Source organism: Triticum dicoccoides, chromosome 6A (assembly GCF_002162155.2).
Source record: "Triticum dicoccoides isolate Atlit2015 ecotype Zavitan chromosome 6A, WEW_v2.0, whole genome shotgun sequence".
NCBI lineage: Eukaryota > Viridiplantae > Streptophyta > Magnoliopsida > Poales > Poaceae > Triticum > Triticum dicoccoides.
Genome location: NC_041390.1, coordinates 69,134,866 through 69,151,186, shown reverse-complemented (window position 1 = coordinate 69,151,186; position 16,321 = coordinate 69,134,866). Strand labels below are relative to the sequence as shown.

Below are 16,321 nucleotides of genomic sequence, written 5' to 3'. Positions count from 1 at the left end.
CGGTAACCCTCCGGTACTCCGATTTTCTCTGAAATCACCCGGAACACTTCTGGTCTCCGAATATAGCTGTCCAATATATCAATCTTTATGTCTCGACCATTTCGAGACTCCTCGTTATGTCCGTGATCACATCCGGGACTCCAAACTAACTTCGGTACATCAAAACTCATAATATAACTGTCATCGAAACCTTAAGCGTGCGGACCCTACGGGTTCGAGAACAATGTAGACATGACCAAGACATGTCTCCTGTCAATAACCAATAGAGGAACCTGGATGCTCATATTGGCTCCTACATATTCTACAAAGATCTTTATCGGTCAGACCGCATAACAACATACGTTGTTCCCTTTGTCATCGGTATGTTACTTGCCCGAGATTCGATCGTCGGTATCTCAATACCTAGTTCAATCTCGTTACCGGCAAGTCTCTTTACTCGTTTCGTAATACATCATCTCGCAACTAACTCATTAGTTGCAATGCTTGCAAGGCTTATGTGATGTGCATTACCGAGAGGGCCCAGAGATACCTCTCCGACAATCGGAGTGACAAATCCTAATCTCGAAATACGCCAACCCAACATTTACCTTTGGAGACACCTGTAGAGCTCCTTTATAATCACCCAGTTACGCTGTGACGTTTGGTAGCACACAAAGTGTTCCTCCGGCAAACGGGAGTTGCATAATCTCATAGTCATAGGAACATGTATAAGTCATGAAGAAAGCAATAGCAACATACTAAACGATCGGGTGCTAAGCTAATGGAATGGGTCATGTCAATCACATCATTCTCCTAATAATGTGATCCTGTTAATCAAATGACAACACATGTCTATGGTTAGGAAACATAACCATCTTTGATTAATGAGCTAGTTAAGTAGAGGCATACTAGTGACGTTTAGTTTGTCTATGTATTCACACAAGTATTATGTTTCCGGATAATACAATTCTAGCATGAATAATAAACATTTATCATGATATAAGGAAATAAAATAATAACATTATTATTGCCTCTAGGGCATATTTCCTTCACCAATGTCACCTCAAGTATCCATGGGTATGATTATGCGATATGCATCACACAATCTCAGATTCATCTATTCAACCAACACAAAGAACTTCAAAGAGTGCCCCAAAGTTTCTACCGGAGAGTCAAGACGAAAACGTGTGCCAACCCCTATGCATAAGTTCACGAGGTCACGAAACTCGCAAGTTGATCACCAAAACATACATCAAGTGGATCACGTGATATCCCATTGTCACCACAGATAAGCACATGCAAGACATACATAAGTGTTCTCAAATCCTTAAAGACTCAATCCGATAAGATAACTTCAAAGGGAAAACTCAATTCATCACAAGAGAGTAGAGGGGGAGAAACATCATAAGATTCAACTATAATAGCAAAGCTCATGATACATCAAGACCGTACCACCTCAAAAACACGAGAGAGAGAGAGAGAGATTAAACACATAGCTACTGGTACATACCCTCAGCCCCGAGGGTGAACTACTCCCTCCTCGTCATGGAGAGCGCCGAGATGATGAAGGTGGCCACCGGAGAGGGATTCCTCCCTCCGGCAGGGTGCCGGAACGGGTCTAGATTGGTTTTCGGTGGCTACGGAGGCTTCTGGCGGCGGAACTCCCGATCTATTGTGATCCCCGATGTTTTAGGGTATATGGACATATATAGGCGAAAGAAGTCGGTCAGGGAAGCCACGAGGGGCCCACGAGGCTCTTCTGGCCCACCTCCGGTACTCCGTGGGCTTCTTCTGGTCCAAAAATGATCTCCGTGAAGTTTCAGGTCAATTGGACTCCGTTTAATTTTCCTTTTCTGCGATACTTAAAAACAAGGAAAAAAAACAAAAACTGGCAGTGGGCTCTAGGTTAATAGGTTAGTCCCAAAAATCATATAAAATAGCATAGTAATGCATAGGTTGATAATATAATAGCATGGAAAAAAAATTATAGATACGTTGGAGACGTATCAATGAATATTTCCTTCACATGTAAGAATCCTTCTGAAATATGAGGTAATTCTTATTGATGTACATGAACATTTATTTTTACATACAAGAACATTTATGAAAATGCATGTGAACATTTCTTTTCACATACATGAACATTTAAAAAGACTGCTAGATATTTTAATAAGTACATGAAAAATTGTTTTCGTGGACATGGACATACTTTACATTGCCTTAAAATTTAATTATTTTTTGAAACGATTATATAAAATTTGTGAGACAGATGTATTTTTGAGATTTATAAAAAAGGAAAAACAATTCATACTTGTAATTGTTTTTGAGGGAATTCGTACTTGTAAATGAGTTGCACCCAGAGCTGGTCATATGGGTCGTGGCTCTCGGACCGGCCCATGGGCAAGCTTTTTTTTTTTGCGGGGTATGGGCAAGCTTTTTCGACTCGGCTCGCTGCAGAACAGGCCGGCCCGACATCTTCCTCCGCTTCCTCCGCTGAAAAAGAGACGAAATGCGATGCGAGCGGGGGGTTTACACTCTTCTCCGATCCGAATCAAAGGAGAGAAGCACTCTCCTCCACCGCGGACGGAGGTGGAGCAGGGGCGGAGATACCCTCCTCTCCTCCCCTACGGCCTCCATTCTCCATCGCCGGTGTTCCTATCTCCCGGTCGTGCTCAAGGTACTGCCGTTTTCAGCTTCCCCTGATCCCTCCCCTGTTCGTTGGTTCCCCGATTCGACATGTACACTGCTTTTTTTTCAATTCGCTTTCTTGACAGGGAAAACCCGACTGGTAGTATCATCCATAAATAAAGTTAGTTAATGTTGTCAAACCATCCTCCTGGGTAGTATAGAAAGTAAGCATTTTGGAACTAGGTAGGAGTACTAACCAGGGTTGCAGCAGATAGTACTATTTCCAGTTGAACATATATTAGATATTTAGATTGGCGTTATCTATTAATAATTGCACCCTGTGAACTCATCGGCTGTGGCAAAATGATTTTCCCTACTTTCTTTCTTGCCCAAGCAAGAGCTACAAGTTATAATTTGCATGCTCTGGTTTTCATATTATTAATCAGGTGCCTCCAAGCAAGTTGGTTCAAATTCAGCACGTGGTCTTCTTGCGGAATTGCTTGCGTCGATCCTAGCTCGTTTCTTTGCAGTATTATCTTAGTTAGTTCTCTGCTACTTATGGTGCTAGTTTAATTTAATGATGTGACATGTAGCGTCATTTTTCCTTTTTAACAGTCTAGAGACAGATAAGGTGCTATGTACTGAAGAACACATAAGTTTTGGACGGATACAGAAAATGCTCAAACTTCATCAGCACTGTATATTCTTCGTAATGAGTGTCTATTGCCAGTGTGATCTTCGTCGTGACATGCATTGTTCTGATACTAGTGCTTGGGGCACCACCCTGTGGCGCCGCTTGAGAGGAAGCTGTGTGCATGTTTTCATTAAAAAAATACATAGAGTCCTCGCCTCCGTCTAAAAAAAATTCTCACCTTCATCTAAAAAAGAAGTAAAAAATAAAAATTTACCAAACCAGCCTATCAGCGAGTGCCACTTTGCATAACCTGCATTTAAAAAATACCAGAGGTCCCCATCTCCATCTAAAAAAGAATACATTTAAGAATAATCCACAGCTTCATCTAAAAAATTCTGCAAAAGATTTCCCACCGCGGCCAACCAGTTTGCGCCACATGGCATAGCTGGTTGGCCGCCCTTCACGCGTAGCTTAATGGTTTTAATATCATATGTTTGAGTCCAGCTCTTCGCTTGTTTTCTGAACCTTGATATATATTAGCTGATTTCTACAGCTGAATTTGTTCAATGGAGGACCTACCGGAGGCTCTGGTGACAGAGATTCTCAAGAGGATCACCAGCACAAGTGATCTGAATTCTCTTTCCCCTGTGTCAAAGCAGCTCTACAAGATAGAGGGGAATCAAAGGGGTTCTATCCGTGTTGGTTCTGGTCTTTGCACTGCTACAGAAGCACTGACATCACTGTGCGCCAGGTTCACAAATTTGCAGAAATTGGAAATCGATTACTCTGGTTGGATACCTGAACATGGAAATCAGTTGGACAACACAGGCCTTTCTGTGATTTCATCTCACTGTTCCTCGCTAACTGACCTCACCTTAAGCTTCTGCTCACACATCGAAGACTCTGGGCTTGGCTGTTTAGCGCACTGCAAGAAATTGGTGTCTCTCAGGCTGAACTCCACACCAAAAATAATATCAATTGGGCTTTTCTTGGTTGCAGTTGGTTGCACAAGTCTATCTGCCCTCCACCTTATTGATTGCGAGAAAATCGACAGTGTAGAGTGGCTCGAATACCTTGGTAGGGATGGATCGTTGCAAGATCTTGTAGTGAAGAATTGCAAAGGACTCAATCATCATGACTTCCTAAAGTTTGGTTCAGGATGGATGAAGCTCCAGAAGTTTGAGTTTGAGAGGAAAAGAGGAATGGATGATCGTCTTTTAGGTGATATGGTCTATGACTCCTCATACGATGCTCACAACATGGATATATATGATTTCTGCTGTGAGAGTTTGAAGGATTTGAGGTTGGCGCATATTAAAACTTGGCCAGAAGTAGGACTTCGTGTTGTTCTAGGGAAGTGTAAAGCATTGGAGAAGCTTTGCCTTGAGTATGTTCATGTCCTAAATGACAATGACATGATTGCATTATCTCGGAGCTGCAGCAACCTTAAAAGCATCTTACTTTGGCTCAACCTGCAGCGCTACTCTAGTGATGTCAGCTATTGTGAAACCAGGACGTCATTTATTGATAACAGCCTTTATGCTATAGCCCTCAACTGTCCTATGCTTCAGACCGTAGACCTCAGATTTACACGGTGTTCCCGTGACTGGCCATCAGAAATAGGATTCACACAGAAGGGTTTTCTGACACTCATTCAGTCCTGCCCAATTCGTGTTCTCGTGCTAAACAACGCCAACTTCTTTGATGACGAGGGGATGAAGGCCGTCTCATCCTCACCACATCTGGAAACACTCGAGCTTATATTGTGTCATGCGGTAACTGATGCTGGGATGTGCTTCATTGCGCACACCCCATGCTTGAGTAATCTCATACTTCGGGCGTGTCATAACGTTACTGATGTTGGAATGGCTGAACTGGGACGTGCACATAAGTTAGAGTCTTTGGTCATTGAGTATTGCAGTGAGATCTCTCTGCAAGCTGCGCAAGGTGTAATCAAGTCAGTTCACTACTCCAGCAAGTTTTCAGATGCCCTGAAGAAGAAACTTGGATTTTTGGGCCAGTGTTGATGAAGTGGTCGCCAAAATTTTCAGTATAAAATTGCTAGTGAAGTCATTAAGTTTTTGACTGTGCACCATTGGACAAGGCAGTGCATCATCCGACCCAGACTCTCTTCTCTGAACTTTTTGTTACCTTCTACCTCTACTGCAATGATTTTTCTTTATGACAGTCTAATGATGAATTCTGGACAGCAACTGCAACCGTAATTCTGGTTGTTTAATTTCTACTCTCTGTAGCCGTTTCAAAACCGGCATAAGTAGGCCCCAAGAGTCCCTGTTTACTGTGGAGGCACTATATGTCCGTTTGGTGTTATTTAAGCAAATGTCACGAAACCTTTTTTTTATCGCAGAGGTGATTTTGAAGACATATGTCTGCCTGATATGTTCGTGTGGCAATTTTGGTATGGATCAATTTAGTAATAATAGGCCAAGTTTCGATGGACATGTACAAAGGCGGCATGCTTGTTTTGTTGATATCAACTCTATTGGAGGATGTCTTTCATATCTTCTCAAAAGAATACTGAAAGTCACTAGTCAATCATGAACGACTGAAACTTAAGCGACTACTGAAGGCATATAACATACTCCATTCCTAAAACTAAGGCATATTTTTGTTTAGTTAAGACATGTATTTGACCAATAATTACTCTATAAAGACAAAGTTATATGACATGAAATTTGTGTCACTAGATTCGTATTTAAAAATACTTTGTTATCACATAATTCAAATATTAAAAGAGTAATCGTTGGTCAAATTGTTGTCTTAGCGAAACGAAATACTTCTTATTCATCAGAATGGATGGAGCTAATTACAGGTAGTCACATCATGTCTTTTGCTCTGGACATCCATCACTCAGCAACATTTTGTTATGTGCTAATTACAGTAGCTGGCTATGTACTTTGTGTGGTACTTTATACTACTTGAGGTAACATGAAACATGGGCCTTCCCCTTGTTAAAAAAAGTGAGATTTTTTTATTTTTAACATTAGCTCCTGCTGCAGGCCCTGATCACGGAATATTTACCAAAATTTTAAATAGCCGGCTATAGCGGGGCTATAGTTGTTTGAACAGGTGCCGCTATATGGCATAGCCCTCTAAACTTACGAAATAGCCGGTTATGGCGGTCTATAGCCTCGCTATAGCTGATTTGGAGGGCCGCCCCTATTTGGCATAGCCTGCTATTTGAAACATTGATATTTGCATAGTTTGCTTTTGTTTGTAATTAGCTGAGAGTGTTTAGCTATTATGTTGGCTTGACTGAGGAGCTTGTCCGGAAAAAACCGAATATAAAAGAAATTTAGGTGTGTTTGGTTTGCCCACATCTACCGCAACCAGCTCCGCGAGATGCAAAACTGGGGTGTTTGGTCGGTCATTTCAGTGATCAAGATCTCTGCACGGGCACATTGTGGCATACAGTTGCACATGCGTCATGCATGGAGAAGCGCGGGAGACATTATGTCCTCGCAATAATTCCTCTCTCACCCCCTCTACAACTCCACTTTCTCCCCCTAACTATTTTCACTACCTGCTGGTTGCAATGATGGATCCTCCACTCGGAGTTCCTCTTCCCCCCCGACCTGACATCATGGAGATGGACCTACTCAATCGTGAGTTGGACGTGCTTCGGGGAAGCTCACCGGTCTCTGTGGTGTGTTCAAGCCTCGCCCTTGGCACCCCTCCCTAGATTGGCCATCACCGATTTTAATACGACAACGGGGTTGAGCACACCAACGCCACCGACAGTAGCAACTTTGGTGAGGACGTCGAGGGCGAAGACATCTACAGTGTTGGAAATGGGAGTGTATCCTTGATGCAATTATGTGAAGATGATATTTCCCATTGTATTCATAAGTTATTTATATTGCCATGACCATCATCAATTATATGTATCGCCAAATATGTGATTTGGTTGTGAAATATAAGGTATGATGTTGTTCTAATGGTCCCTAGTCTACAAGGTCATGGAGACACACATATCGTTGTATTGTGCACAACTTGACTGATGATTGTGTTCCACAAGTCATTGGCATGGTGATGCGAATCCGACAATATTGACTCGGGTGAGTTGAGCAAACCCACTTTCTGACTCAACAAGCTTAATTATGTCATTTGTTAGTCTCAAACAATGTATATGCAGTGTCCTTAGACTCGAGGTCCTTGACCTGAGCTGTGTGTCGACTTACTTGGGTTTATCAGATGCTACTATGTAACCGAGTAATTACAATGATAGATTTGGGGTTAGTCGAAAGCAAGCTGTGTGGCATAGTTGACCGAGATGAAAATTTCCCCTCCACTCGGAGCGACATTCTTTGGGCCATCTCAAGTGACCAGATTCAGAAAGTATGGCCATGCGGCGCGAGCTAAGTGTTAACTCAGTTTCTAGAATTTGGATCACATGATGGAGAAAAGATGTCGAGCTACCAACAAGGACAAGGATGACAAGCACTCACATTAAGCTTGACAATGTATATCGTGAGGTAAACGGAATGGGATACATGACACATCGTGAACTACCTTGAGTACAGAAACTAAGGCCTAAAAAAGCACGCGCAAACTTCATATGAGAAGAGTCAACAAAATGCTCCTTTAGAATCTCAGTTCAGTTTATTTCTCTGTCTTATCTATAAGCATGGTGTTGCTTGCGCCGTTACTCTCAACAGCTGCAGAAATTACCGCAATCATGAGCAAAATAATTTGATAGTGCAACTAGATTATGCATAGAAAAAAATAAAAATAATGTTCTCGCATGCATATAGTTTCTGTTTTTTGTAAAGAAAAAGGCCATAAGTCGTTGCTTCATAGAGATGAGAAAGTACTCTTCTCTTCTTAAAATCTCGTTTGCTCCTTCCCTATTCCACTCCTTATTTGTTTGCAGCCTCTCCTCACTTTTTCTTTCCGTCAGTCCCTGACTCCATTGCAGTTCCGTTCGTCCCATCTCGGTTTTCCCTTTCTCGTGTTGGCATGGTGATTGTGACTTTCTTTTTTGCAAAAATGATCAAATCTATTATAAAAAATCATCAGAACGAGCCGCGGTCGCTGCTCCTCTACTGAAGCTGGCTTGACCTTGTAATGACAGCCGAAAAGTTCTCGTGCATGTGCCCCTAAAGACCAACGTCCTGAAGCCGCAGTCGTCGCCGTTGAACCCTTATATGAATTTGAAGGACCCGACACCAAATCTCGCCACATGACGAGAAACTCGAACCTCACTGTCCCAAGGAGGCGGCAAAAATCTACGTTGGAGCTCTGTCGACTACGTCCAACGTGTCCAACTCAGGCAGGATCAAAGTCCGGAAGACAAACTCGAAGAAGCGCCAGCATCCTCCCGAGCGTCGCACCTATATGCAGACTAAAAAATCGAACCAAAACTATTAACCGAGCGAAGGCACCGGGATTCCCCTCTCCACCATCGGCCGCCAGAGCAACATGCAGAGATGAGGCGAATCCATGGGCTCACCAATGAAGTCTGCATGATGATTGCCACTTGTATCAAAGAGGTAGAGAAACTGAGATAGTAGATGGAGGAAGAAGAATAAGATTGATAAGAAACTGAGATAGTAGATGGAGGAAGAAGAATAAGATTGTTAAGGAACTAAGATAGTAGATGAAGGAAGAAGAATAAGATTGATCTAACAGTAAACAAACTAAATAGACAACACTGTCTAATGTGTGTCTCAATATTATATAAATTAGACATGATTCATATTAAACCATTAAAATATATATGGCCTGTGTTGTAACGCACGGGCAACTAACTACTACCTCAATTCCTAAATATAAGATGTTGAGACAGTTTAATTTAGGAACGGAGGTAGCAGTAGATATTTCCTTCACATGTAAGAATCCTTTCAAAATATGAGGTAATTCTTATTGATGTACATGAAAATTTATTTTTACATACAGTATCATTTATGAAAATACATGTCCACTTTTTCATAAACGCAAACATTTGTTTTGATACATGTGAACATTTTTCATCACACATGAACATTTCTTATTGCATACAGGAACATTTTAAAAAGTTGCTAGACATTTTAATAAGTACATGAAAATCTGTTTTCGTGGGCATGGACATTCTTTAAATGCATTAAAAATTTAATTATTTTTTCAAACGGTTAGATAAAATTTGCGAGATAAGTGTATGCTTGAGATTTATAAAAAGGAAAAACAATTCGTACTTGTAAATGAGTCGCACCCAGAGCTGGCCATATGGGCCGTGCCTCTCGGACCGGCCTGTGGGCAAAGCTTTTTCGACTCGGCCCGCTGCAGCTCGCAATAGGCCGGCCCCACATTTTCCTTCCTCTTCCTCCGCTCTGGGTAGGAAATGCGATGTGAGCGAGAGTAGGGTTTACACTCTCCTCCGATCCCGAATCAAAGAAGGAGAGAAGCAATTTCCTCCGGTGCGGACCGAGGCCGAGCGGCGGCGGAGATACCCTCCTCTCCCACGGTCGCTACTGTTGCTATCTCCCGGCCGTGCTCAAGGTACCGCCATTTTTAAGCTTCACCCGACCCCTCCCCTGTTCGTTGGTTCCCCCATTCGACATGTACACGCTCTCTTTTAGATTCGCTTTCTTGATATTGATAGGGGAAACTCGACCGGTAGTAGCATCCATAATAAAGTTAGTTAATGTTGCAAATCCATTCTCCTAGGTACAGTGGCGGAGCTTGAGGCAAATTGTTGGGCGGGCTGATCGGACAAATAGAATTAAGTAGCCTGTGGGCTGATGTTTCAAGGCCTAGGAGTAAATGAATTAGTGTACAAATGTCAAAATGTTGGGCGGGCCACGGCCCATTCGGCCTTGCCGAAGCTCCGCCAGTGCCTAGGTAGGAGTAGAAAATAAGCTTTTTGCAACTGAGTACTAGCCTAGGGTTGCAGCAAATACTAGTATTTCTAGTTGAACAGATTATCTGTTAATAATAACTGCACCCTGTGAACTCATCGGCTGTGGCAAAATGATCTCCCTACTTTCTTTCTTGCCCAAACAAGAGCTAAAAGTACTAATCTGCATGCTCTGGTTTTAATGTTATTAATTAAATTAGGTGCCTCCACTCCAAATAAGTTGGTTCAGATTCAGCACGTGGTCTTCTTGCAGAATTGCTTGCGTCGATCCTAGCTCGTTTCTTTGTATTCTCTTATAGCTAGTTCATTATCCAGGCTCTGCTACTTATGGTGCTAGTTTAATTTAATGATGTGGCATGTAGTGTCATTTCTTCTTTCTAACAATCTAGAGACAGATAAGGTGCTAGCTAGCTACTACTTTAATTAATCTCCATGGTTACGAAGAACACACAAGAGAAAATGCTCAAAGTTCATCAGTATATTCTTCGTAATGAGTGTCGCCCTTGTCATCTCCATCTTCACATGCATTATTCTGATATATCATAAGTTTGAGTCCAGCTCTTTCTTGTTTTCTGAACCTTGATATATATTACCTGATTGCTACAGCTGAATTTGCTCAATGGAGGACCTACCAGAGGCTCTGGTGACAGAGATTCTCAAGAGGATCACCAGCACAAGTGATCTGAATTCTCTTTCCCTTGTGTCAAAACAGCTCTACAAGATAGAGGGGAATCAGAGGGGTGCTATCCATGTTGGTTCCGGTCTTTGCACTGCTACGAAAGCACTGACATCATTGTGCGCCCGGTTCCCAAATTTGCAGAAAGTGGAAATCGATTACTCTGGTTGGATACGTGGACATGGAAAGCAGTTGGACAAAAAAGGCCTTTCTGTGTTTTCATCTCACTGTTCCTCGCTGACTGACCTCACCTTAAGCTTCTGTTCATGCATTGATGACTCTGGGCTTGGTTGTTTAGCTTATTGCAAGACATTGGTGTCTCTCAGGCTGAACTCCACACCAAAAATAACATCATATGGGCTTCTCTCGGTTGCAGTTGGTTGTACAAGTCTATCTGCTCTCCACCTTATTGATTGCGAGAAAATCGACAGTGTAGAGTGGTTGGAATACCTTGGTAGGGATGGATCGTTGGAAGAGCTTGTAGTGAAGAATTGCAAAGGTATCAATCATCATGACTTCCTAAAGTTTGGTTCAGGATGGATGAAGCTCCAGAAGTTCGAGTTTGAGAGGAAAAGAGGAATATATGATTGTGTTCCAGGTGATGTGGTTTATGACTCCTCGTACGATGCTCACAGCATGGATATATATGATTTCTGCTGTGAGAGTTTGAAGGATTTAAGATTGGCGCATATTAAAACTTGGCCAGAAGTAGGGCTTCGTGTTGTCCTAGGGAAGTGTAAAGCATTGGAGAAGCTTTGCCTTGAGTATGTTCATGCCCTAAATGACGATGACATGATTGCATTATCTCGGAGCTGCAGCAACCTTAAAAGCATCTCACTTTGGCTCGACCCGCAGAGGTACTCTAGTGATATCAGCTATTGTGAAACCAGGACATCATTTACTGATAACAGCCTTTACGCTCTAGCCCTCAACTGTCCAATGCTTCAGATCGTAGACCTCAGCTTTACAGGATGTGCTGCTGACTGGCCATCAGAAATAGGATTCACACAACAGGGTTTTCTGGTGCTCATTCAGTCCTGCCCTATTCGTGTTCTCGTGCTAAATACTGCCAACTTCTTTGATGACGAGGGGATGAAGGTCCTGTCATCCTCACCATACCTGGAGACACTCGAGCTTATATTGTGTGAAGTGGTAACTGATGCTGGGATGCGCTTCATTGGACAGACCCCACGCTTGAGTAATCTCACACTTCGGTTGTGTCATGAGGTGACTGATGTCGGAGTGGCTGAACTGGGACATGCACATAAGTTAGAGTCTTTGATTATCGATTGTTGTAGTAAGGTCTCTCTGCAAGGGGCGGGGGGTGTTGCCAAGTCGGTTCACTACTCCAGCAACTTCTCAGATGCCCTGATGAAGGCAATTTGTCTCGGCGCCTAGTGATGAAGTGGTCTCCAAAATTTTCAGTATGAATTTGCGGCTGAAGCCATTAAGTTGTTTAGTGTGCATCATTGGACAAGGCTGTGCGTTATCCAACCTAGATCCACTTGTCTGGACTTTCTATTGCCTTTTCTACCTTTACTGCTATGATTTTTTCTGTATGACAGTCTAATGATGATCTTTGGACGACATCTGGTGAATGAAACTTTAATAGTAGGCACCACTAGTGTACTGTAATTCTTGTTGCATAATTTCTACTCTATAGCTGTTTTGTAATCCGCACACATCGGCCCCAAGATTCCCTGTTTTGCTGTTTGGTTTTATTGATTCTACTCTCTAAGAGATGTTGTGAACCCTTTTTACTACGCAAGGGATTTGAAGACATGTATATCTGCCTGCTACCTCCGTGTGGCAATTCTGGTATGGATCAGTGTAGTAATGGTCAATGTTTCACATGGATCTGTAGTACAAAGGCGGCATGCTTGTTTTGTTATTGATTCTATTTTGGGATGTCTTCTCGTTGCTTCGCAAAAGATAAGTTACGTGTAGTGGCTAGCACAATTTGGGTTTTTATATTCCAAGATTACAAATGGAGTGATTCATCTCATGGAAGTTGAGGTACAACTGAAACTTGAGCCGCTGAAGGCATATGACATAGTTGTGTGCTAATAACATGCCTCCAGAAATTTAGAGGGGGTCATGTTTCTGTTTACATATCAAGAGTATGATGAGTATGAAAAATCAGAATTGAGTACACCATCTGAGAAGATCGTATCTAAAAGTTGGAGAAGCCAGCGCAGAACTTTCGTTGTGATTGTCGCGCACTAAGTTGAAATCTGGTTGAAAAAACTGAACTCTAAAAAGTATTAGGGTGTGTCTAGGGCACATCTAGATGTGATTTAGTTATTGCATATCTAAGTGAGTGAATCAAGCATAAAGAGAAAAAGAAAAAAGAAAAAGAAAATATTCCCATGAATCTCAATGTAAGATCAATGAAAGTTATTACCACTGTTTTCAAATATATGTAAAATGTTTTGGTAGGCTCCTTAGGTCATACTTTGAGAATAACGATATTTATCCTACGATGAAAGAGTGTACGCCTATATTTCTTTCATTTTATTTCTTTCAATTGTTTTTACTCATGGCGCCATCGATATGTCTTCCTGCCTCCACGGGAGGTTGCAACTTAAATTATTTTCCACGGCGGCAATAGACGAGAAAGAGCAACTAGGCCCTCGACAACATGTACCTATCGAGTACTCATCTCCCTTTGCTCAAAGAGGGTTTTAGCACGGGACTCAGTTGATTGGCCGACACCTTCAAGATTGTTCTTATCTCCCCACGTGCTGAATGTACTGGCTTTCCCTTGGTTCCGCCGACAAAACAACCCAAACCTCGGTTCGATTTTTCCAATTGGTTGTTTGTCGATTAGCGATGCAATTCTTTTGTTGTAGGATATGTTAGTTTCGTTTCTCTTTTACTTCCGCCTTCTTTTTTTATTTAGATAGCAGGATATGCCCGAGAGAGAATTTTTCCCTCCCAGGACTATGGCTCTAGATGAGCCAAATCCTCTTCTAATACCTCCTTTGGAAGTCAAGGAAGTCGTGAAAAAAAAGAGACAAAATCCATGAAGAATCTCGTCTAACATGAGCCATTTCGGGCTTTTCTAGGTGTGGTACGAGCGGCGCTACGATCACTCCGGGCGTACCGTGCGCCGTCGGATGCTCTAGACTCCTTATGTAAATTGGTCGCCGTTTCTTCGTACAAAATCTGATTTAACGTTCTTGGGCTTGTTGGAAATGCGTGAATGACGCCGAGGCATCTTTGGTACTAGATATTGATTTTCAACACTTTGGAAAAAAGCCATTTTTGACACTCCAAAATGCGTAAGTCTGGTGCGTGGATGTCCTCCGTATTGAAACCATCTTTCGTATTTTTATCGTGTTTGGTCCTAGGTTGCTTCAAAATACCTGTAGACACAACAAAACAAAGAAAACTAAATGAAAACACTAACTATGCAATGCACACAATGAAAAGAGTGAAAACCGGAAATCATGCATAATGGACTTGCATTTGGTTCAATGGGACATGATATATAAAGATAATATGCAACAAATGAGCTCTAAAAATGCGTATAAAATAGAGCCATCAGCTTGTTATCTTTCCAACAAACTTGGTTTCATCTGAATTGGATTTCATTTGCAGAAGTTATGCTTGTTATGACGTCGAATGTTTCAACTGTCTTCTCCAGGAGCAGTAGTACCGGCCTCGTTAGCGGTAGTAGTGCCTCCCTCCTGCAGCGGTACTACCGATTGAAGAACCGCTCGCACTACCATCGAAAGAGCCGCTCGGGCTATATATAACGGTTATGCAGTGGTAATGGCCCGATACTACTGGTGCCGCTGGGCGGTAGTATCGCCCATGTACCTTTGCATGATTTTTTCCTAATGGCTAACTGAATCCCAAGTAGCGGTAGTACTTCCCCTGCATGTTTCTGCACATAACGGTTTGAGTTTCTGGGGGGCCTATTTAAGGGGGTTTCTTCCCAAATGGTTACCCAAGCTTTTAGAAAATTCTATCTCCTCCATTGTTGATCTTCTTTGGGTTCTCCATCTCTCAATCCCTCCAATACTTCTTGCTCCTTCTCAAGTGAAAAGAAAGAGAGGAGATCTAGATCTACATCTCCACCAATCAATCTCTCCTCTTAGTGAGGAGAAGCTATTGGATCTAGATCGTGGGATTCATTTGTTAATTTCCTCATTTTCCTTACTCCCTTGTAACTCCATATTATTAGTTGCTTTGGTGGGATTTGGGATTGAACGACTTGACCACTTTGTGTGTTGGCCATCACAAGTTCGTACACCACTTATTTTCCCTGATTCTTTAAGGCGATGATGGCGACTCCCATGGCGATTCTAGGGTTTTACCCTAGGATCTCCTACCGACGACCCCAATGGATGGCCTCCTCCATTGGGACTTCTCCCCCGACCTTAGGGTCGAGGCACAGGTGCGTGCACGCTTCGGATCTACGGTTCATTTCGTCCCCAACACTAACTCCAAGGAGTTCTTCCTTGAGGTTTCCTTATCCTCGACTTCTTTTCCCCTCTCGGAGGATTCTGTTGGTTTGGCTCTCCAATCATGTATTGGAGGGATCAGTGAAGGGTTCAAAGTTACTCGTTTGGGTGATCGTCATTTTTGGTTCTCGGTGGCATCTAATCGTGTGGGGCACTTTATTTTTGGCCTACGAGACCGTATCTGGCCGGACTTCATTTGCCATTTTCATCTTCATCGAGGTGTGATCTCTCACCCCCCGGTTGGTTCTTGGCATGCGGACACCGAGCTTAATGGATTGGCTTCATCACCTAGTCTGGCTATCAAGTCTAAGTGGATTTCATCAAAGTGCAATGATGCTATTGAACCTGCCTCAATCTTCGTATTTGAAAAATTGGGTCTGATCTCGTCGCCGACGGAGAGACATTCCGGCGAGCTTCCTTTACCGGAGATTTCTTTTGGCAGTTTTTTAGTTCCGGATTCTTAGGATAATCATAATCTTTTTCGTATTGGGGCCATATCTCTACCGATCTCATCGGGTATTCCCGCTACACCGTCGTCTTTTTGTGGAGGTTTGTTTACGTAGGGTTTATGGGAGTCTATTCCGAATGATAAACTGCTATCTATTTTGGATGGTTGGCAGGCTGGTTACGATAATGAGAGTGTTAAGCTGATGATGGAAATATCTTCCGTACCAACCAAGGATTATATATATAATCGGCTAAAACGCTGCTCCGTTTGTGATAGGCTTGGTCATTTGGCAAACAACTGCACTGATTCTTTCTGTCAAAGTTGTGGGGATGTTTCTGGGAATTGCATTTGCTTGGCATCTTTGCCAAAAATGATGTTTCATCAACGTCCGCAGTCCCCTTGTCATGAGCCATGCAGAATGGGCCCTAAGTCTAATTTTTACTCCTGTAAGGCTTGTTCCGCGACTGATCACAGGGCCACCTTTTGCCTTGGGCTTCATCGATGCCATCTCTGTCGCCATCTGGGCCATGAGGCCTGTAAGCCTAATTTGTGTAATCGTTTCCCTCATCTGGTTTGGGCACAAAAAAGGCCTCACACAACACAATCTGAGGAGATCTTACCCCAGAGT

The 16,321-nt window shown here is 42.6% G+C and overlaps 2 protein-coding genes across 2 annotated transcripts; both read left to right on the top strand.

Moving 5' to 3' along the window:
- The first annotated feature begins 2,542 nt into the window (after window positions 1–2,542).
- On the top strand, window positions 2,543–5,582 carry LOC119319292 (F-box/LRR-repeat protein 14-like). The gene is made up of 2 exons (XM_037593779.1): window positions 2,543–2,656; window positions 3,795–5,582. The coding sequence occupies exon 2, from the start codon at window positions 3,808–3,810 to the stop codon at window positions 5,266–5,268; it is 1,461 nt and encodes a 486-aa protein (XP_037449676.1). The 5' UTR covers window positions 2,543–2,656; window positions 3,795–3,807; the 3' UTR covers window positions 5,269–5,582.
- Window positions 5,583–9,551: 3,969 nt separating this feature from the next.
- On the top strand, window positions 9,552–12,511 carry LOC119315007 (F-box/LRR-repeat protein 14-like). Its single transcript, XM_037589677.1, has 2 exons — window positions 9,552–9,739; window positions 10,704–12,511. Exon 2 carries the CDS (start codon window positions 10,717–10,719, stop codon window positions 12,169–12,171), a length of 1,455 nt encoding a protein of 484 aa, XP_037445574.1. The 5' UTR covers window positions 9,552–9,739; window positions 10,704–10,716; the 3' UTR covers window positions 12,172–12,511.
- Window positions 12,512–16,321: the final 3,810 nt, after the last annotated feature.

What these genes read in the sequence shown, in the direction of transcription:
- LOC119319292 (XM_037593779.1), top strand. Translation starts at nt 3,808, where the DNA reads ATGGAGGACCTACCGGAGGCTCTGGTGACAGAGATTCTCAAGAGGATC.
- LOC119315007 (XM_037589677.1), top strand. Translation starts at nt 10,717, where the DNA reads ATGGAGGACCTACCAGAGGCTCTGGTGACAGAGATTCTCAAGAGGATC.